This window comes from Anopheles arabiensis, chromosome 2 (genome assembly GCF_016920715.1).
Source record: "Anopheles arabiensis isolate DONGOLA chromosome 2, AaraD3, whole genome shotgun sequence".
NCBI lineage: Eukaryota > Metazoa > Arthropoda > Insecta > Diptera > Culicidae > Anopheles > Anopheles arabiensis.
The window spans coordinates 33,176,629-33,198,973 of record NC_053517.1 but is presented as its reverse complement, the minus strand read 5'-3'; the positions used below and the strand labels follow the sequence as shown (position 1 = coordinate 33,198,973).

Below are 22,345 nucleotides of genomic sequence, written 5' to 3'. Positions count from 1 at the left end.
TCCAGAGTCATTATTTGACAGTTTGCTTTGCAACCAGTGCTACAAAATGTCACTGTCACTCTCATAAACATTTCTAACTGAAACAAAATCAGCGTCACGTACTCAATAGCGATAATCAGAGTTGATGCTCAAACAGTTGGTGTGACCAATACATGCTTGGTGATATTTTAGCAACCAACGTATGATCAATCGCTCTGTCATGCCTTTTTTAAATGTGATCAGTTCTGCAAAATGTCACTGACATGACAAATTCCGACTGAAACAAAATAATGTCATCGTCACGAGCTCTACTGTGAGGATCAGATGTAAGACTCAAACAGTTGCTGCGACCATCACATGCTTGGAGACATTTTGTGCAACCAACCCTTGTGACATTTTGTGTCGGTGATTATCACGATACTCATGAGAAATATGCGGTGCTTGCGAGTGGTTCCAAACAACAAAATGAGCATGTTTTCTCGCTCTGTTTGACCCGACAGACCATCAAAGCAGTCAGAGCGAAAATGAATGCTGATTTTGTAGCTTGGGACCACACGCCAAGTATATTACAAGAATGTCGTGATTATCACCGTCACAAAATGTCGTGACCAAGTGAGTGACCAAGGGTTGGGTGCTAAACAAAATGTCACCAAGCATGTGATTGATCCGCCAACTGTTTGAGTCTCTCCTCTGATCATCACAGTTGTGTACGTGAGCTTAGTTTCAGTCATGAGTGTTGGTGGCTAAAATAGTGGCATTTGGTAGCACTATTCACAGCCACAAAAAGGCATTAAGCTACGCTTGTGAGTTAAAGTATCGCGGTTGACTCAAGCACTCGCATATCGTGTTCGCCATGTCATGACACACTTTCAATGAGTATCAGCAAAGAAAATCAAGCTACTACGGATATGTTCAGTATTTTCGGTGGTGATTATTACATGATTCTCATGACATTTTGCAGGACTGATTGCAACACTCCAAAAATCATGTACGTATCATAAAATTCAACGATTTTTAATATATTTTTCCGATTCATGAATAAACTCATTGGAAAATAGCACCATGAGATTCTCGATCGTATCATGAGATGATACAGTCGTCATCGAATGGACCGTGCTCCCATACGTAGCACCGACTATGCCTATGGTAACTGTCACTAAAAGTCAATCCCATTAGTGGTACAGACAGGCAGGCCGTGACCGACAACGGTTGTTGTGGCAAAGAAGAAAAATAAGAGGTGCTCGATAAAATTGACCAACTGTTTCCAATGAAGCGGGAAACCCTGCAACGATACGTTAAAGAGTTTGAACGAATCTTTAACGAGTGAATCAATATTTTATAAATTCAATACAAATGTGTTACTGTTCAATGTACTCCCTTCCTCCAACCGTTCCAAAGATGCACAACAAAAAAGATCAGCAACAACAGAAAAAGAAAAACCGACTCTCAAATAAACACCGATCGTAATCATCGCTAAACCACAGAAGAAGAAGACGAAGAAGAAGAAGAAGCAGATCCGTAGAAACGAAAACGAAAACAGCATGTAAAATTGCACATTAATTAAACATACATATCGCACATTCGCAAGAAGCCTCCCCATCGGGGCAACACGCTTACTATCAAACCACACGGTGGTGGATGGATATGCTCAACCGCAACGGCACCCAATCAACAACGACTTCTGCGCTGGCGTGCATGTGTGTGTGGGCACGTATGCTCTCGCACCCCGAACGAATGTCCGTGGAATTCAGTTAATCTGTGGCAGTTTAGAACTGGCCGATCACGCCGAGCCCACACTTCGGTTTTGGCCGCCAGCGAGGCAACACACGTCTTTTAGCGCCGCTTTTGCCACGCGCGCGCGCGTCACGCAATTGTTTCAGAGCTTTCGGTAGTTTTGGGTCGTCGGCACGTCGCGATCGTGATCACGCGGTTTCACAGTCACCCAGCGGTAATAATATGTTTATAGTGCTCTTGTTTCTGTGCGTGTTATTGTTTTTTTTCCAAAATTTAATACAAAAATAAACCATTAAGTAGTGTGCCAATGAACATCAAAGCGAGAGTTGTTTTACACAGTGTGAATGAGTTTCATCCACCACGCGAGCCCCTGTGGCAACATTAAAAACAGTATTCTGTGCCTCGTGTGCGTGATCGTGTGAGCCCCTTTTATTTTGGGGCAAAAAGAGAGTGAACGAACATTAAAATTCCGAACGTTCGGGGCGCGGTTGGATGTGATGAAGTGGAAGTGGTTTTGGGCGGGCTCTCTCTCTCTCTCTCTCTTTCTCAAATGTCTGGTTTTGGTTGTGTATAAATTTAAAATTTAAAAAGAACAAATTTACTTTCAACTTATCGTACTTGAACGGCGCGTTTCGTGGTCTTCCGGTTTGGGGCCGAGGGCTTATCAGTTAAACGAATCAATCTTTTTTGTCAAAAGAAAGGGAGAACACCAGTGCAGTGCGTTTTAGGATGAGTTATGATATGTTACCCAAACAAATATTTGGTTTACCGTTCTTTTTTAGTTTGTTTAAAATGTTCAATTTATACCATTTGGCCGCGTGTATAAAACTAATTTATTTAAAAAAGGTACTAGTGTTGGTGTCATCAGTGTAGTACGGAGCACATAAATCGTCACCACGATTCGTGCAGCGTAATCATGTCGAAAACAAAATCGAGCGTAGAAACCTCGGCTCAGAACGTGTTTTGAGGAGGTTAACAGTACATCAACTTCCGCTTGAACAAAAACTGGCTGGCGCTAACGAGCCAACCAGTAATGTTGATAGTTTAGACAACGATCGTTAGTGACTATTTTTTTAGGAATTGTTTCTTTAGTTTTGTTCTAAAAAACATCTTGAACGATCTTCAGCACCTGAATGTATTTCAACGTCATACATATTTTCCTATCCCACAGTGATCTGACCACCGATCCGCGCTAATTACAGTGCCGCGTCGATTGATCGGAAAGCCTACGCAATCACCTTTTCGGTTTCTGGTGACAGTGTCGATTTTTTTATTAAAGCGAAAGTTCAACCTCCAGAAAGTTCGACGACTTCGGCGAGTCCGATCAATACGACGAAAAGAAACGATACCGAAAAACAAAAACGCGCGTACGCGCCACACACTCTTCGCGTACGAACTGCGCGACGACCTGGCGCTGGATTCCGCTGATACAGCAGTGTGGTAAGTTTCGGGATGCCATATGTTGTTGTTCGACGAAAAAGGGGGGTGTAGATTTTACAAGTTGGACCAACGGCGCGCGCATAGTGCACGATTTGTGCGAACCACGTGCGTTCGATCGATCTCGTGCCTAATTGAAGACGCGTTGTGCTGTGTCTAGACATGGATCTTTGCACAACCATGAAACAGAGAGCAGAGTTTTAATGTACAAAAAAAAACCTCAAAATTGTGAATCAAACAGTCACTAGTCACTGTGTACAATGGGGCGCATTGTGAGCGGTACATTCGTTGTAGCATAACCCAACTTGGGCGCACTTTATCATCCAAAAAGTGTCATCTGGTTCTGTTTGAGCTCGCGTTCTTGTTTGCCACAAAAGCAAAGAGAGAAAAGAACAACGAAGACACATTGGATGACGCAAAACGCTCAAAATTTGTAGAGCGTAAGCAGCTGTACAAAGTCCCGTGTACTTGGAAACCGTCTAAGACATTTTGGAACGCTTTTGAACGGGTTTTGTCATATTCTAGTTAAATCTTTGAACATGCGAACTGCACGCTGCCTTACCCAGTTCGTGCCAGCTAAGGGGTTGAAATCATAGACGAGCTTTTTACAATTGGGATGACCGCTGTACGAACTGCTCCGGCTCCCACGATGCTTCTCTTTCTTGATCGACGAGAGGTAGAAGCGGCGGAAAATCGCCACCCGCGCCACAATTGGCGAAACGGTCTTGAATAATAGTTCCCTCGCGTGCAGCACACACTACACCTTCGGCTGGCCTTCTGGGACACCGAGTGGCTGGCGCCTTCCCCCGGCACACGCGAGACCTAGACCGTGAAGTTCACTTTCCCTTCACTGGGGGGGTGCTGGCGATTACATCTGTGCTGCCCGTATCACACCAGGGGTCAGGAGGCCACCGACCAGTGCGAGCGGTAGTGCTACCAGGCACGTTTTCCGTCTCGGCATCGATATATATATTGGGAAGATAAGCGCTACGGATAAACGGCATGAAATGATGTTTAAAAAAACGGTCCCAGATAATGATGTGTTTGGCCCTGCACGCATATCCCGCATTCCCCCTTCTTTTTGGCTGCAGTAATCATGAGCGTGATCGAAATTTTGCTACATTTAGTGCAACGCTAACGCTTGGATATTGATGTTTGTACATTGATGATTAATCTTCGTCTGACACATTCCAGAAAGCTCACCTGCAATCCTTCGCATAGGCCCGACTGAATGGATTAGAAAACGTCGATCCTCGTGGGGTGGGTTTACCACTTCCCTACTTTAACCCCAAACAGGTCCCTCATCGGGGTTCGTCGCTCCACGCTCCACTTTTCAGCACGCCAGCAATCGCTGAGATGCGTCCGCTGGTTAAGCGTTCCTCATTAATAACTTCGTCGGACTAGCAACCTTCTGGGACCGGTTCCGTTGCTAAACTCGGCACAATCGGTTGTGCCGATCTTATCCTTCTCGTCTAATTCCTCGTGCGATCGGCCGGAGTGCGGAGTGCCGATGACCTACACTGCGCCTAGCCGAGCTCCATCGCTACTTTGTACGGTGTAGTACAACCACATTCCACCTGCTGCAAAGCTTTCTTATGTTGTACATACGGCGCCCGTGCATGGCCCCCAAAGGTATGACCTTGACTTTGAGACGGCCGTCTATGCCGCACGAAATAACAACCGTCTGAAGAGGTTTGTTGCGCGGCGTGGTAGAAAAGTGGTCGAACAAGTCCTCCACGGCTCCAAACGTGTGTAATTCGCACAATCGTTCGGTAACCGTTTGCTGGATGGTGTTGGTTCGGTCCACGAACGATCGTCATCCAGCGTCGATCGAACGCTGCTTTACTTCGGCGCTTACGTGCATAGCATGTTTGCAGCATTTTTGGGAAAAGGGCTTGGTCAGTGGCAAACACTGTGCCACTGTGCTTTCTCGTACTGCTCCATCCCTCTCGGTTCCACTTCACCAACGCCAGCCAAAACAAGCCTCGTTACCCACATTGCCACCTCCCTGGCACTGCGCCATACTTGGCTGCCCACGGTTGATCGTTAGTGATCGTGTCGAATTAAAAGCGACCGGAAGGTTCGTTAAAAAAATCGTATCAAACTGTGCTGCTAATGGTACGGTGAAAACGGTACGCTCCCCAAACTGTTCATGGTCCCTTGGGGCGGTGTTTACTGGTGCTTGTTTGGTGCTTTTTCGACCGGTAAGCTTCACGTGGGTGTGCATCATACGATCGTGTTCTTCTCGCGAGCGACAACCAAAATCTTTGCTACGCGCGAATCTATCGACCCAGAACGTCGAACCTGTACAGTTCGTTCCTTCCACAGTTTCTGCTTTGCTGGCCTCAACGATCGCACCCACACAACGTCTGCCGAACGGCAGACCGTCATGGCATGTACGTGTTTGTCTGCTTTTTTAAGGAAAAAGGCGTGGACCAAAAACTGAACATGTGCTAACCATATTTGGCAAACCCGAATGTCCGGCTGCGGAGTCAGCCGAGCGCCATTTTTTTTAAGTGCTGCAACTCTTGTAACTCTTTCATTTCATTGTTTGCTACCTTCAAAAGCGTACACCGACAGTGTAAAAAGTTGTATATATTCTTTTTGGTACGATGACGAATTGCTTTGCAGTGGTTGAAAGTTGCAGCTTCGACCTTATTTCTTTGGAAATTTTGCTACGATCGTTGCCTCAAGAGCAACAAGATCTTCATGGTCGCAAGGAAAGCCCCCAGCGGGCGACCTGCAATGCATCTGTCGACTCGGTTGATCAAAAAAAAACTGAACAGTCTGGTTGCGGCTGGATTTGCATATTCATCCATCTTTGACCATCCAATACCAACCATTATTCGCGCATTTGAAAATTCACCATTGCCATTCTTCTCTCAGCGGCTCCTAAATGGCATTCATTAGCAGAATGTTTGATGATCGCCCAACAGTCACGTGGAAGATCATCTCAAGATCCAACTGCTTCGTCTTAGATGGCTACTCATTGGTGGCGTCTTCCACCGAAACAGAGGACAAAACGATACCGGTAGCCGCTTGGCATATCGGTTACGCACGACTTCCGTGTGACGCCATTTAACGGCGCAAAACCGCCACTGCTAGCGCGCCACGACCGCGCTGCTACACACCGGGGCAAATAAAGTTCACAGTGCTGCAACCCCTTCGCCGTACACCGGGCAGGTGGGGTTCGAGGTTTTTTTATCTTTAAAATTATATATATTAAGGAACTTCCACCCTTCATCCCATCCTCGCGCCTTCCCCAGACATGGCTACCGCATGTAGCATGTGCGTTTCTTTGGCTCGAGCAGCGCCGCATTGGACGATAAGATAAAAAAAATGTATGTACAGCCATGCTGTGTACCACCTTCTACGGTCTGGCGCTGGTGGAATGGGGAAAGGGGATGACCAAAAACGTGTTTGCCGAAACGTTACCGAATTTGAACGATTGAACACACACTCACACACATGCACACGAACAGTCGATGGCCTGGTTGGTGGGTTACGTTCCAGCCTTTCCTGGTACTTCAATACTCTGCGCGCTTGCACGGTTCGTGTATGGGTTATATCGCACGGACTACGTAAAAGCAACCCCATCTTCAGATACCAATCAATGTTGTTTGTCTCACGCGAAATAACACCGTCACGTGAAACGGTCGAATTTATGGCGCACCGGAATTGTGTGGGCTAACCGAACGATCACGAGTTTTGGGGGGGGGGGGGGTGATTTAAGAGGACTGGAACGCAATAGGGCGGACAAACCCACCCCACCGGTGCCAGCAGGTTTCGATTAGTCATGAACGAGCAACCAAACTTCGAGGAAGTGGATGTTCGATGGTTGGTTGGGTTTTTGCACACGTGACGTTTGGGCTCTAAGTTTTGAAACCGATCTGATATGATTCATCTAATACATCTGGCGAGATAAGGGGCTGGATAGGTTTTTAGGAGGGAGTGAAATCACTACAAAATTGATTGAAAAGCATAACAAGATGTCATACGGCGATTCTGTCACATTCGGCTAACTATAAATGGTATTTTGATTTGAGAAACACTGACTTGTACTAAAATTGTACTAAAAATGATTTTTACACAGTTTCATCGTTTTACACAAGTTTTAAATGAAACAAACGATGAAACATGCTAATTAATTACTATTCCCTACTGATTGTGCCCTACTTTCTTCCCTCTCTACAGATGCCGCCCCAGAACTCGATCGAGCTGACGACCAAACCGGAGGCGGAGAATGGCGCCACGGGCAAGCTGCTCGCCAACGGTAACGGTAACGGCGACACGGAGAAAGCAAAGGAGGATCCACCCACCACGACGCTGATCGTACCGCCGGACGGTGGCTGGGGCTGGCTGGTGATGGTTGCATCCTTCTTCTGCAACGTGATCGTCGACGGTATTGTGATGAACGTCGGCAGCTTCCTGGGCCCAATCCGCGACGAGTTTGGCGTAAGCGAGGCCGAAGTGGCACTGGTCAGCTCGCTGCTGAGCGGGTTCTACCTGCTGACCGGTCCGTTCGTCAGTGCGCTTGCTAACCGTTGGGGATTCCGGATCGTCACCATCATCGGTTCGGTGGTGGCCGCCGTCGGCTTCTTCGTTTCCCAGTACGCGACCAGTATCGTGTTCCTGTACGTGACGTTCGGTTTCATTGGCGGGGTGGGCTTTTGCTTCATCTACGTCCCGTCGGTCATTACCGTCGGGTACTACTTCGAGAAGTGGCGTGCCGTGGCGACGGGCATTGCGCTGTGCGGTTCGGGCGTCGGTACGTTCATCTTCTCGCCCGTCAACGCGATGCTGATCGAGTCGCTCGGCTGGCGCAGTGCGCTGGTAGCACAGGCCGCCATCATACTGCTGTGCATTGCTTGCGGTGCCATCTTCCGCCCGATCCAACCGACCGAGGTGACGGCCACCAAGGCGGCAGACACACCGGCCGACAAGGGCATTCTGCTGGGCGAGGGTCTGCCGGTCGTCTACACGCGCCCGCTGCCCGAGGGCCGGTACGCGTACTCGATGCCGAACAGCTCACACAACACGTGGATGGGAGCGAACCCGAACTACCAGTACCCGACGGCGGCCGAGATCTTCCGTCAGGGCAGTGGGCACAACCTCGATCGTCGTCCGTCGCACACCTCGGGCCAGCTGGTGAGCCACAACCTTCAGAGCACTACGAAGAAGCTGGAAAAGATCCAGAAGCGGCTCGCCGGGCAGATGACTCCGGACGATACGATCCATGCGCACGGCTACCCGACGGCACACCACGAGCTCAATCCAGTCGGTGAGGCGGACGAGGAGGAGACGGAGAATGGCACGCTGCTGGCCGCGCCAGAGCAACAGTCTGTCACCATTACGACGGCGGCCGGTCGCCGACACACCGTGTCGGGCAGACGGCCCAACGAACCGGCCAGCTCAAGACACGGCTCTAGGCGCACCCTGAACGATGGCGCACGTCCAATGTATCGTGATGATATCTTCTTCACCGGATCGCTGGCACGCATTCCCCAGTACAAGTCGCAGACATCGCTCGGCTACCACATGTCCGTCACCCGGTTGCCTACCCAGGCCGACGTGGAGGAGACGGAGACGGAACAGTGCATGGTGTGCCCGGAGGCGGTCCGCCGCACGCTGGTCACTATGCTGGACATGTCGCTGCTGAAGTCCATCTCGTTCATGATGCTAGCGTTCAGCGGGTTCCTCACGATGATGGGCTTCTTCGTGCCGTTCCTGTACGTCAAGCAACGGGCGGTGGCCGGTGGTATGGCGGATGAAGTGTCGACGTTCATTGTATCGGCTATTGGTGAGTATTGGACGTCTTCATGTTAGCATCCTTTCCAGACATTAATGACCTGCTTCCATTGTACAGGCATTTCCAACACGATTGCTAGGGTGGTTTGTGGAGTGTTGACGTCATTCAAGAACATTAACGCACTGCACCTGAACAACGTAGCGATCACGCTCGGAGGAATAGCGACCATGATGAGTGGCATGTATATTACCGAGGTCTATCAGTTTACGTATGCAGCCATTTTCGGACTTGCCATCGGTACGTATTCATATCCCAGCATTGAACTTCCTCAACTAACGAACTAACATTACCTACACTACACTTCCTATCTTGCAGCATGCTTCTCGGCACTCCGTTCAATTCTGGTCGTCGACCTGATGGGACTGGAAAAACTGACCAACGCCTTCGGTATACTGTGCCTGTTCCAGGGTATCGCCGCTTTCCTTGGTGCACCGATTGCTGGTTAGTATTGGCCCTTCAGTACATACACGGTTCCTGTGATACGTTCCCGCAACTAAACACGATGCTCTCTATACTCCCTCTTGCAGGATACTTTACCGAGATGACCGGTACCTATGATGCGTCGTTCTACATTTCCGGTGCACTAATTACGCTCTCGGCCGTTCTCTGCTACCCGCTAGCCTTTGTCAATCGATGGGAAAAGCAACGCGCTGCTAAAAAAGACTCACAGAAGGTGTAAACACTGCTGCCAACTAGACAGTGAACACTTCCGAGCCGGAGGGTTTTAATGAAGGAGCCGGTGTTGGTTTAATGTACGATATCGAGGAAGCAAGATATCGCCAACCGTACACGATGATGTCATCATGCGACAATGCTACCGATGGTAGGGCTCTGTAAGGAACGCAATTCGGTGCTATTTATCATTGATAGGCTCTCACATACGGCTCTTACTGTTGACACAGTCAACAATCATGGCCACCCCGGGTCGGAAGCAACTGAATTAAGTAAGCTAGTAGTAGTAGTAGTAGTAAGGTAGTGTTTGAATGATTTGCTCATCCAATAGCATATTGCTAAATCTGGGCCCGGAAGTTGCCGATGATCATTTGCTTACACCCGGTGCGGTTCTAAAGCGATGTTGCGAACGATGGAAAGGATCGTTTCCGCACAGGAGCTTAAAGCTTACGCTAGAACACATCATCAAACGCCAGCTAGTGGAATAAGCAGGAACTAAATTTGCAATACTGTACGTGCTTCCAAGCAAATAAGCTTAACGATAGTAATAGCTTTAGTTAACGAGTTAACGAGTGTACTGTGTTGAGCCAACATTCATCCCCATTTACTTGTCATTTTTTAAGGTTTTTAAACATGATAACATTAACAGCTACGAACACAACGATCCAATTCGCTTTTGTTTGCATATTTAAGGCTATTACATATATACATACACACAGGCCTTTATGGATGTAACGCTTTTTGTTATAGAAATTAAATGCAGTTCCACAATGTTGTACGTTTACGGAGACTGACCAACGGTCAGCATTAAGTGTGACCGCAAATACAGAGAGAGACAGAGAGAGCGCGAGGGTGTTAAAAAGTACACTAAAACCATTTGCTAAACACACATACAATAGGAACAAACACAAACAAATTGGCTCCAGCAACCGATCCCAAAAGTGCAAGAGTACACACACACACACTCAAACAAAAATAAAACCACACGGTTTCACTCTACAATAGAACAAAAAGAAAACGTTAGACAAATAGCAGCCGTAGTTCCTACCTTTGCCATACAACTGAAAACCACTGTCAAGCCCCGATGCCGAGATGCTGTTTCACTGCAGACGCCGTCTAGAGAAAACGGAACCCATTAATTATTATTTGAATTTGTAATTTTACACACCTCATTAACGGACTTCTTCACACCTCCTTCTTGTGTTTCGGAATTCCCTGTGCAATAAAGTGTCTGCCCTTCTCCGTCTTCCGGCCGTGAAAGCCAGGGTGTGTGTATGTGCGTACACACGTGTACAGCAAAGCCAAGCCAATCCCCCAACAGCAAGTTGGAAGTCAATAGCACCCCAATACGTGAATAAATTATCTGTGATATCAGCATATACATATGAGCTATCTTTATAATATGTTGTTGATATAATCCGCAGACATCACACGGACGGACGGGGTGGGGTTCGATCGTGTGCGACCCGCAGCCCCACAACAAAACACATCAACACCGTTCTTACGTTTCCAATTTCTATAAGATACAGTCGCCTCCTCCTGTACGGTGTGCACCGGGGGACGACTGTTAGTTCTTCCCGCCCCACCAAGCCTAGGAAGATTATTAAAGCCAACATCAGTAACATCCATTCTTACATCCAACCACCACACACATAGCAGTAGCTTTTAAGCAATACAACGCGTACCGTTAAGATTGAAATAAATAAGAATTGTCTGGAATTTGTACATTTTATGTTCCTGCCTTCTGTGTGAGCCTTTTTCGTCTACGAAATGAAAGAACCCTGTGACGAAATGAACCAACGAAAGAAATGATGCAACCACGTTCCCGTTATCAAAACGATTTCCGCCACGACCGTAACCATTTCGTTTGGATTGCACCATATTAATGGGACATCGGGAGTTTCAAAATCTACTTTCTGTTCGTCGATTAACGCTCCACAGAATGTAACGGTCGATACAAACCCCCGTCCTAGCAGGCGTTTGTCATACACACACACACACGAGCGCGTAAGCCCAAAAGCTTCCGCGTGTGACGGAATTTCACGCACAGCACGGACCCGCACCATTGTGCGCAGGCTCGCCGCGTAACGGAGCCACCGTCTCTCGGTCCTCGGTACGGAGCAAGCTTTGCTCGTACTGTTTTCTTGCAAGATATCGATTATCTCTGGCATCTCTCGCCAACCATAGAGCTGTGGTCCCGTCGCCTTCGTCGTCGTGGTGGTTGCTGTCGTGAGCGTTGCGGAAAAATTGGTGTGCCTCCGCCGTATTGTGGGCAGGATTTTAAGGGCTCGTGTGTGCGTCTGATCTTTTTGGTGGTTGTTTTTCACTTCAAAAAGGAGTATATCCTTTGAAGCATAGTTTAAGATTTCCCGTATTCTCGATTGCATATCGGGTATAGAGTGTACGTGTGAGTGTATATGTGTGTGTAATCTTACTGGTAGTGTGTGCTCTCGCCAAAACCAGCGTTCACGAGGCCATTCATCAGGATCGAAAGTGCAAAGCTGGATACTTCACTGTTCCCTACGCGGTCCTGCTTATAGCAAAACTAGCTCTAGCGAGAGGGGTGGCACAGCAAAGTAAAACCCCACTTGAACCAGGTCTCAGGTCGGACGGACGGAGCTCGGTGTCAGTTTTCACTTACGTTATGTCATTCATGTAAATGAATGAACGGTTCGGAACGGGAAAAGAAATCGATGCCCTTGTGGAAAGTTCGGTCCGGTAGGTGTGGGCTTTAATCCGTTGTGGGCACAGCAGCAGGAGCCAGCGTGCCCTCTCTCTCTCGCGAAGCGAACAAACAAAAACAACCAAATCCCGTGGGTTCGTGCTGAATTTGGTGGTGGTCCAAGGTTGATTTCCAACGTGGAATAAATTATTGATTGCCCTCATCGAGTGACAAAACAACACAACCATGCAACCCTTTTCGAACGACTACGGTGGAGGGTATGGCGGTGGTAATGGGTACGAGGAGCAGCAGCCCCAGCAAGAGATCCCGATGCGTACGCAGGGTGTCGCCCGGCCGATGGTTGACCCGGAGGCCATGGGCGAGGTGGACCCAACACTGTACGTCTGCCCTAAGTCCTTTCGTAGTACAACGAAACTCCATCTAAGCAGGTGCATCCCGTATTTCTCGTTTCTATAGCTACCCGCAGGCGAAGGAATCGACACACAAGATCCGGGGCAAGTCGGACATACTGGAGATGCTGTTCGGTTCCGTCGACCAGGAGCTGCTGCCCGTGAAGACGTTTTACTTCTTCTTCTACTCCGCGTTTGGCTCACTGTTTCCGCTGATGGGAGTGTACTTCAAGCAGATGGGCATGAACCCGGGCCAGTGTGGGCTGCTGATCGGTACGCGCCCGTTCGTCGAGTTCCTGTCGGCACCGTTCTGGGGCAGTTACGCGGATCGGTAAGCACACGTTGCACAGCGAGGGGAGGAGCATGTTTGCGACTGAAAAGTTCCCTCTTTCTGCAGCTGTAAAAAGGGCAAAATGTTGCTGCTGGCCTCGCTTGCCGCGTGGATCATCTTTACGCTGCCCCTCGGCTTCATTCAACCACCGGCCACGAGCTGTATCGAGCGCAAGAATGCCACCGATTTCGAGCTCCGCACGCCCCAGGTTCCGCGCATCCTGAAGCGCTCCATCGACGAGAGCATGCTGGAGGAGCTGAGCTTCGGCAAGTATGCGACCGATAGTGGCAGTTCCTTTACCAGGTGCGTTTCAACCAGTGACGTCTGCCATGTGGAACGTTGCCCCTTACACTATATCCTTTTGATGCCTTTAGGGTGGAACGTGCGGCACGTCCCGTGGCAGCGGCCGGTGTATCACCGCTCGACGTAAGCTACGCGAACAACTTCAACGAGAAGCTGCACCGCGATTGGGTCTCGCCATTGTTTTCCTCGATCGTTTATCGTACAGCGGTACTGCCAAGATCTGCCATCAGCAGATGGTGAACAACAAACTAGCTGGCCATAACTTAACGCCTTTCCTTCTTCCAGGACATTCAAAAAGCCTTCTTTCTGCTGCTGCTGCTCGTCATCATTGGTGAGTTCTTTAGCGCACCGGCAATCACGCTTGCAGATTCGGCCGTCATTACGATCCTCGGCGAAGACGCCGACCGGTACGGGCATCAGCGAATGTTCGGTTCGCTCGGCTGGGGTTTGGCAATGTTTTTCGTCGGCATTGCGCTAGATCACTCGACCGCCTTCCCCGACCATCCTTGCGGGCCGGAAAAGCAGGAAAAGAACTACACCATCTGCTTCGCGACATTCTCCGTGCTGATGGGTGCGGCACTGATTTCCGCTACACAGATTCAGTTCAAGTATGACTACTCGGTACGTCGATGCAGGTGGTACAAGTGCCTGTCACAGCATTACTCATCCCATTGCTTCCATTCGTTTTCCAGGAACCACAAGAACCCGTCCAGGTGGAGAAGGTACCCCAAGAGTTAACCCACGAAGAGCAGATGCAGGCACAGTTGGCACAGCAATTGCAGTTGCCTTCACTGGCAGCCACCGGTACAGGGATGGCCAGTGCTGCACCACCACCAGCAGCACTTGGAGCGCAGGTATGTCGTGGTCGTCTGTAGAGCAAAGCTCCTTGTCTAACGACTCCCCTCCTCTCTCATTACCAGACGAAAATGTTCGCCCAAACTACACGCGAAATGCCGGAATGGGTCACGGTGCTGAAGCAGTTCAAGAATCTCAAGTGTGCCTCGTTCCTGTTCGTGGCGTGGTTCATGGGCTTCGGCATCGGGCTCATCTTTACTTTCCTGTTCTGGCATCTGCAGGACTACGGTGGCTCACCGACGCTGTTCGGCGTTGCATCCGTCATCAACCACATCTCGGAAATCTTTGCCTACTTCTTCAGCTTCCGACTGATCACCCAGATCGGACACGTGAAGGTGCTGTGCCTTGGGCTGGTCGGTAACATTCTTCGCTTCCTGTACATCTCCTACCTGAAGAACCCGTGGTGGGTGCTGCCGTTCGAGTTTATGCAAGGTATGTAGAACTGTACAGTATTTTTTACTGAAAAAAGGGCTTCATAACGATGACACTTCTTTGATATTTAAGGCATCACTCATGCTGCCGTATGGGCTGCCTGCTGCTCCTACATCGCGCACAACACCCCACAACACCTACGATCTTCAGCACAAGGTAAGTCGCGATGGCAGTGTACGGGAAGCGGGCAGGACACTAACCGTGCATCGTTTCAGGAGTACTGCAGGGACTGCATCATGGGCTGGGTAGAGGCTGCGGTGCCGTTATTGGCGGTATGTTTGTCACCTACTTCGGCACAACGGCCACCTTCCGTGGTTACGGTGTGATCTGTATTCTCGTGCTGGCCGCCTTCGTGTTCATCAACTTCTACCGCAAGGATGAAGGTTTCATCTCGGAAATTCCTACCACGGAGGATCCTCATCAGGTTAGATAGCACACCGCAGGTTCGATAGTAAATTGATGTGATTTAACTCTCCGTTACTTTTCCCTCCTTGAACTAAAGGTGGCAGAAGAGACGGCTCATCTGGCTCCGCACGGTGTCCCGAGCAATCCCATACCGCGTGCCCTCTCGAGCACGCGGCTCAACGAGATTGGTCAGCAGAACGTTGACAATGGCTATGGCACCTATCAGACGACTGGTGGTGCACTGGATGTGCCCGGCGGTGCCCCCAAGAATCCGTTCGGTGCTCCACAGGGTAATGCGTATGGTGGAAATCAGTACTAAAAAGTGTAACGCTTTACACACGACAAAGACCGCACACCGGCGGCTGCGTGGCTGGTGTGGTCGATACGATCGAATTATTACACCGTAAAACGCGACAGAACGTTCGAACGACTGAATCCGGTAGTAGATACAAGTACTTGCGGGCGATGATAAAAACAACACAAATGGATGTCTACAACAGCAACACTCTGCGAATGTGAAGCGAATGTGTATTCCCCTATCGGTCTCTACCTATATCTCTCTCACTCTTAAGATATTGAGCGAACCAGAGTCTCGAAACCCATGTACATGTGCTCAAGCAAAGCGCCATTCAGCCATTCCGGCCCAAAAACCGCCGACGGCGACAAGGACGACGACGGCGACTAGCTACTAACTACAACTAAACTATTACTTTGATGTGCTATGATGGTAAGGCGTGTGCACGGTGTAAGCGGATGTGTGACATGATAAGCTACACAACCATTGTCTCGGGACTGTGGTTGTTAGTAACCTATTCTTAGACGTCAGCAAATGCAAAAGAATCACTGTACCCGTTACAAATAACACTCTGTTTAAGATCCCACCCGATAAGCGAAAAGAAAAGACATCCTACCGCATGCTTTCCATTTTCCTGGATCGTTTTCCCGCCACTCTGTATCGGGCAATTCTTGTAGTGCTATAGCACTCAATTTATTAGTACATCCGAGCTGCTGCAGTTGATCTGTTGCTTTCTACGTGCAGCATCGCCTCCTCCCCCCCTCAAAAAGCAACATTCGATTGTATTCAGCAGCGTAGTAGCAAATTGGAGCAAACTTTAGGAATGCTATTAATACTATCTATCTATTAATCTATCTTTCACCGCACATCTCTGATTGAGGCGTTTGTGCAGGTGGACATGGTGAGTCTGTTTAATTATACCTTAAGTAAGCGGGACATATGTAGTATCTTAGCATTGATGTGAGTGAGCGAAGCGACATCTACCGGTGGAAAACGTGTGAAGTAACGCGTTACTCATGGCAGCAAATGACAGGTAAAATCACGTGTTAAAATCTCTGGGAAAGCCCTCGAACACCCTGAAACAACTGTTGAACAAGGTCTAGTCTAGTGTAGTCTAGTGTGTTCCTGAATTTAGGAACAAATCAAATTCTAGAGTTCACATGTCAGAATAGTAACGATAGCAGGAAATGTGCTACAAACTTAACTATTAGATGTGGTTGTATTGCGCTCTCTGTCTCCCTCACAGGGGATTCACGACTTCCCGTCACGTCTGTTGGTGTGTTTTTTGTGTAAGTGTGCTGACTAAGCTGTCCGTTGCATCTCTGTAATGGGTGAGAGGCGTAAGTGTACGAATGGAGTGGAAAAAAATAACAGTCTTTAAACGATCAACAGGAGCAATGAGGAAAAACATAGTATTAAATAATCTACAGACTCGATACACCAGTTTGGAGCAGTTCTTTAGCAAATAATTTTCTTCTTTTTTTTTCAAACGAAAAAAATAGATATGCACACACCTTAAATACAACATGAAACGAATCCAAAAGAATCGAAAACAAAAATTACGAAATACTACCAAAACCATACCATGGCACAACGAATGTTCGAATCTCATTTGCATACCCTCGCGGAAGCTTAACTGTGTATTCGGTTTAGGGAATTTTAATTTTGGCGAGTAGCTGATAAGTTTGCAAAGCAAATTCTACCCCAGGCCCTCTGCAAACGGTACAGACGAGAAACAGGATAACTGGCACAGGAACAATCTGATATATGTAGTATAAAACAACAAGATGGTATCAAAGTGGCAATTTTTACGACGAACGTAAACAACACACGCAAAAGCTTTATTATCTCTAGCGAGACATCAGTGCGCATATCAGTTTCCAAAAACCTTACACGTGGATGGTATTTTTATTGAGAGAAGTATATTTAAACCAGCAGCATATTAACTTACGCCGGACGGGAGATGGCACTATGGATGGTTTTGTTTTTTGCTAGCTCGAAGAATGCAACCGGTGTACCTGTAGTGATACACACGCGCACTCATACAAACACAAATACAAATGGGAATGGGTGTGCATTCGATCGTGCGCCATCTTACAGAGAGTATTTACTACGTATAGAGCTGGAGAAGCAAACAAAATATACATATATATACAAACACACACACACTATGATTATTGTGAAACTATTGCACTTATGGTGAGAATTTGGTCCGTGGAAGACTCGACTCGACAAAATCTGAATGCACACCCTTTAAACGTACTATCTTTCTGTTAGCGTTACAAGGATCGTAACGCATTGCGAAATGTATTAGTTACTGTGTTACCACCGGATAGAACGGTGCTACTGTTTAACGCTTGAAAAGTATTATGCGAACTAAATCACGTGTTATTTATTTCATAAGAATCGGTTTTTCTCGTTACACACTGCTATATTGATCACTCTACTGTTTGAAGTCTAATCGTATCCTTGTAGATGTTTTCGTGACCTAACCGTAAACGATCAACCTGAATATACCACTAAAACAAAAGAAAACAAACCCAAATAATATTAATAATAATAATAATAATACTAATACCGATCAACTATTATCACTGATATTAAACAATCAAACAGGGCAAACAAATTTGCCGTTCCAATACATCCGATGCCCATGATCGATGTACAGCACAGAGAAAGCGAGCACGTGTAAGAGCGACTCACCGAAAGACACATCCCCACACACACATACACACATACGCACAGACACACATTTACACGTACATGAGTATTGTAAGAAAAGCACCGCTAAAGAAATTATGCTGTAAAGATATCTCTAACTGCGTACGCAAACTCACCAATCATGGGCAAATAAAGACAAAACGTTAAAAACGTAACGCAAGGTGGTGTTTGTTGCGTTGGAAATTATAGAATTTAAGACATCCATCCGAAAGTAGTGTCTATGTCCTTTTCCTTATTTAAGGACAGCAACAAACACAAATCGTTACCTAATCGTTTTTCCTAAAACCCAATCGATCTTCCAAATTCCCAATCGATCCGGTGCATTCAACATTGCGTTAAGGCTGTATTGTAAGGTTGTATCAGAGTTTTGTAATAAATTCGTTTTGAGAAATACGTAACTGTATTTAACGACACGATTTGATGATAATTTTTGAATACATGATATATTAGTGTATTCAGAAGCTCTATTTGTATACGTCTAGAGCGTTGGAGCTTTTTAGTTAAGAAATATTAGTGAATTCTTATATTGAAGCTACCTGACTGAGGTGCCACTAGGCTTGATAACATGGTAAGTTGATCTGATTTGTACTGAATTTCTCCTGATCTCCTTTGGATATTGGCTTTCTTGTTCTTCTACTGCAGGGATCTCCAAACTGGTCTCCTGCAGCTTTTTATAGTTGTCGTTTGAGTTTGAGTCTTTGAAAAGTAGAAGGTCCGCGGGCCGTATTTTGGATTCCCCTGTTTAACGTTTACTGTTTAACGTAACGACCTGAACATGGTCGTTCCGGCCTGCACAGGCTTTAGAGACATTAGTCAGTACCACGCAGCCGGATAGACGGTCCTTTGGGGAGAGGGTCTCGAAATTAGGATTGAACCTATGAAGGACATGTTGTTAAGACATATTAGTTGACGACAGTACCACGGGATCGCCCCGAAGAAGTGTAATAAGAAAGAAATTAAACCAAGGAAGTGTAATAATGAAAACAAAAATCTCACCTGGGAATTTAATTTCAACACCGAGCGAGCGCCCTCTGCTCGTCAGTTTCGAAACTAAACTGCTTGTCAGGAATGCCCGCTTTGAAATCGCGGAAATGTGTTATAAATGACACTATTTTCACGGTATTTCACGGTATTTTCCAGTTTTTCACGACTACTGCTTCAGCCGATACTTGTTATTGTATAAAACCGTGAAATGTTTTGGATTATTCAATTCTATTTTCCACACAAAACACTGTTTTGCTACACACGGCCACTGTTTGGATCTCTGCCTACTATGGACAGCTGGCGTAGACTACGCGTCCAAAATAAACAGTGGGATTGCTATGTTTCTAGGATAAATTAATTATTTTTGTTAATTTTGAACAATCACTGCTTTTTTATTATAAAACTGCCGGGTTTTTTTTCGATAAAATAATGGTTTCGGCTCATGGTGGAATCGAAAACAACAAGAAACCAAATAAGTTTTCTTTTTTTCTTTACATGGAGTTTTGCCTGTATCGCTTGCGCGATTATCGCGCTACCGTGTAGAAAAGCTTATGATAGCCAGTTGATAGCTGCCTGTTTAAATTTCGTGATATTGGTGGTATTACAACAAAAAAGAGGAAGAAATAGTTCCGACTAAATTCAATGACTTTAATTTACCGAATAAGCGACATATGTGAAGATTCAAACTTATCCTAAATGGTATTTAATCACCAAACACTAGAAGGTTTTAACAAACTGTCTCGTAGTTTGATTGTAAACATTGAAACCTAGGGTCTCACACATACCACAACAGTCCTTATACATACACGCATAGACGTCACTGGTCCGCCTATCTGTCAAAACGGGCATTTACGAGACCAGATAATTGAACAGATTTTAGCTAAAAGTGTTTTGATAAAAACGAGTCGTGCATAAACTTAGTGCTAAAATGTGTTATATTTACTTGATTTACCTCTAGTTTTATTGTAATTCACAATTGGACTCACGCCGTTGTGCATACTTTTCCCTAAGGACAAAGGACAACAAACACTTCTCATCATATCGAACACCTTTTTTCATAACAAACCGATGGTAATGAACATGTATTCCCATCTTTCGGGAGGTCGGGCTAACGTACAGCTGCTGCAGGAAGCAGCCGTGCGGGAGTTTGTAAAGATTCTTGATCGCTGCGAAGGCACAAAGGTAAGTCGCAGCGCCTATTAAATGTATGTATCAACTCTTGGCGAAAACTCTTACTTTCATCCCCCTTTTCTAGGCAATCATTTGGGATGAGTCATTGGGTGGGCCGGTGGGGCTTGTGGCACGATACACGTTCCTCAAGGAGCACCACGTTACCAAGATGTATCCGCTCCGGTCGGAAGCGTGGACGGACATCGATGTGAAGAACATTATCTTCATAACACGCCCCCATCAAACGCTGATGGATTACATTGCCAACAACATTCACGAGGAGGAGCGGAAACGAAAAGGTTTTTTTTTCACCGCCCTTTCTTGTCTAGTGACGTGAAGGTTTAATGCAGTTTTCCCTGTTTCAGTTTCTCGCAAAGAGTATTTCCTGTACTTTCTGCCGAAAAAATCCTTCCTGTGTGAAAAGCGGCTGCAAATCAAGGGCGTACACGGCAGTCTGTCATACATTGGCGAGTTTCGCTGCGAGTTTTTCCCTTTCGACAACGATCTGCTTTCGATGGAGCTGAAAGATGCCTACAAAGAGATCTACCTCGAGGGTGACACGAGCAGTCTGCACCAGTCGGCGTGTGCGCTTGTCGCGCTGCAGAAATTGTATGGCCGCATTCCGAAGGTGTACGGCATCGGCGGCTACGCGCAGCGCGTCTGGGAGATGACGAAAGCGCTGACCGAGGAGGACGGGCATGTGATGAACAGCGAGAAGGGTGTCATCGACCAGATGATCATACTCGATCGGTCGACCGACCTGATGAGCGTGCTCGCCACGCAGCTCACCTACGAAGGGCTGATCGATGAGATATTCGGCATCAACAATACGACCGTCAATCTGCCGGCGGAAAAATTCAACACAGGCGAGGGTCTATCTACGGACCGCAACACGGAGAAAAGCCAATTCATACTGAACTCGAAGGAGCAGCTGTACGCGGAGCTGCGGGACAAGAACTTCAATGCGGTGGGGGCGGTCCTCTCCCGCATGGCCAAATCGATACGATCGCGGGCGAACGAGAACCATGGCGAAAAATCGATCCAGGAGCTGAAAAAGTTCGTCGAAAGTTTGCCACACATCAAATCGAACGAGCAGTCGCTGGCCACACACACCACGATCGCCGAGCTGGTGCAGGACGTGATCTCGTCGCACGCCTTTCTGGATGTGCTGGGCTGCGAGCAGGAGTTTCTGCTCTGCTCGGACGTGGACAAACCGAACAGCTTCATCGAGGATATGATCGCGAAGGAGGCACCGCTGCGCAGTGTTCTGCGCCTGATCTGCATGCAATCGATCGCTGGGACGGGGCTCAAGCCGAAGGTGCTGGACTACTACAAGCGCGAGCTGGTGCAGGTGTACGGTTTGAAAACGCTGCTCACGCTGGGTAATCTCGAAAAGGCAGGACTGCTGCGTCAGCAGACCGGCTCGCGCACCTATCACGTGCTGCGCAAAACGCTCAACCTGACCGCCGAAACGCCGGAAGAAGTTTCACCAAAGGACATCACGTACGTGCACAGCATCTACGCACCGCTGTCCGTGCGCATCATCGAGCAGCACTTGAAACCGAACGGATGGCAACTGCTTACCGAAAAGCTGTCCTCGCTGCCGGGCCCAACGTTTGAGGATTTTCAGGCATCGCCCAGCTTGAGCAGCCGGCGTGGTTCGTTCACCAGCGAACTGTCCCAGTCCGACATTCCGCGCGTGATTGTGGTGTTTTTCGTCGGAGGGTGTACCTTTGCGGAAATATCAGCGCTTCGCTTTCTGGCGCAACAGGACGATAACAACGTCGAGTTTCTCATCTGCACGACAAAGTTGATCAACAAGAACACGTTCCTTGATTCGTTTATAGAAAATTGAGCTGGCTAATAAATGTATGTTATCTAATTGCTATATCCTGCATTCATATGGTTGTAAAATGAAAGAGAATACAAAGCAAACGATCTTGTGCCTAATTTTGCTGCGCTCTGAGTGAACTGCAAGCATTTTAAAATGTACAAAAACATGTAACTGAACAGTTAAACCAAGGTCTAATGTCATATCTGTGTGTGTGTGTGTGTGTGAGTTTTCTATACCAGCACGAAGTTCGCAAACGGCCCCGATGACAGCCGAAGTTTGACAACTGCGCACCGAAGCTTGACAGGTCCGTTC

At 47.4% G+C, this 22,345-nt stretch overlaps 3 protein-coding genes across 4 annotated transcripts; all 3 read left to right on the top strand.

Annotated features, from left to right (window-relative positions):
* The first annotated feature begins 1,755 nt into the window (after window positions 1–1,755).
* Window positions 1,756–11,363, top strand: LOC120895794 (monocarboxylate transporter 3). Of its 2 annotated transcripts, none has more exons than XM_040299441.1 (6): window positions 1,756–1,927; window positions 2,885–3,153; window positions 7,345–8,950; window positions 9,017–9,196; window positions 9,275–9,400; window positions 9,487–11,363. In XM_040299441.1, exons 3-6 carry the CDS (start codon window positions 7,345–7,347, stop codon window positions 9,636–9,638), a joined length of 2,064 nt encoding a protein of 687 aa, XP_040155375.1. In that variant the 5' UTR covers window positions 1,756–1,927; window positions 2,885–3,153; the 3' UTR covers window positions 9,639–11,363. The 2 variants fall into 2 exon arrangements, with proteins under 2 accessions (XP_040155375.1, XP_040155376.1); XM_040299442.1 differs by having other exon boundaries at window positions 1,756–1,958.
* A 414-nt stretch (window positions 11,364–11,777) lies between these two features.
* Window positions 11,778–18,200, top strand: LOC120894637 (major facilitator superfamily domain-containing protein 6). The gene is made up of 10 exons (XM_040297353.1): window positions 11,778–12,691; window positions 12,771–13,034; window positions 13,101–13,337; window positions 13,409–13,544; window positions 13,623–13,958; window positions 14,030–14,191; window positions 14,258–14,624; window positions 14,697–14,780; window positions 14,840–15,048; window positions 15,127–18,200. Exons 1-10 carry the CDS (start codon window positions 12,540–12,542, stop codon window positions 15,346–15,348), a joined length of 2,169 nt encoding a protein of 722 aa, XP_040153287.1. The 5' UTR covers window positions 11,778–12,539; the 3' UTR covers window positions 15,349–18,200.
* Window positions 18,201–19,830: 1,630 nt separating this feature from the next.
* LOC120893848 (vacuolar protein sorting-associated protein 33A) lies at window positions 19,831–22,087 on the top strand. The gene is made up of 3 exons (XM_040295986.1): window positions 19,831–20,211; window positions 20,285–20,498; window positions 20,565–22,087. Exons 1-3 carry the CDS (start codon window positions 20,098–20,100, stop codon window positions 22,052–22,054), a joined length of 1,818 nt encoding a protein of 605 aa, XP_040151920.1. The 5' UTR covers window positions 19,831–20,097; the 3' UTR covers window positions 22,055–22,087.
* Window positions 22,088–22,345: the final 258 nt, after the last annotated feature.

Bases quoted from the DNA above. Each gene is read 5' to 3' on its own strand.
- LOC120893848 (XM_040295986.1), top strand. From the start codon at position 20,098: ATGGTAATGAACATGTATTCCCATCTTTCGGGAGGTCGGGCTAACGTA. The intron at 20,212-20,284 runs GTAAGTCGCAGC...CCCCTTTTCTAG, and splicing joins ATCGCTGCGAAGGCACAAAG to GCAATCATTTGGGATGAGTC. The intron at 20,499-20,564 runs GTTTTTTTTTCA...TCCCTGTTTCAG, and splicing joins GGAGGAGCGGAAACGAAAAG to TTTCTCGCAAAGAGTATTTC.
- LOC120894637 (XM_040297353.1), top strand. From the start codon at position 12,540: ATGCAACCCTTTTCGAACGACTACGGTGGAGGGTATGGCGGTGGTAAT. The intron at 12,692-12,770 runs GTACGTCTGCCC...TCGTTTCTATAG, and splicing joins GGCGAGGTGGACCCAACACT to CTACCCGCAGGCGAAGGAAT. The intron at 14,781-14,839 runs GTAAGTCGCGAT...GCATCGTTTCAG, and splicing joins CCTACGATCTTCAGCACAAG to GAGTACTGCAGGGACTGCAT.
- LOC120895794 (XM_040299441.1), top strand. From the start codon at position 7,345: ATGCCGCCCCAGAACTCGATCGAGCTGACGACCAAACCGGAGGCGGAG. The intron at 8,951-9,016 runs GTGAGTATTGGA...TCCATTGTACAG, and splicing joins GTTCATTGTATCGGCTATTG to GCATTTCCAACACGATTGCT. The intron at 9,401-9,486 runs GTTAGTATTGGC...TCCCTCTTGCAG, and splicing joins CCTTGGTGCACCGATTGCTG to GATACTTTACCGAGATGACC.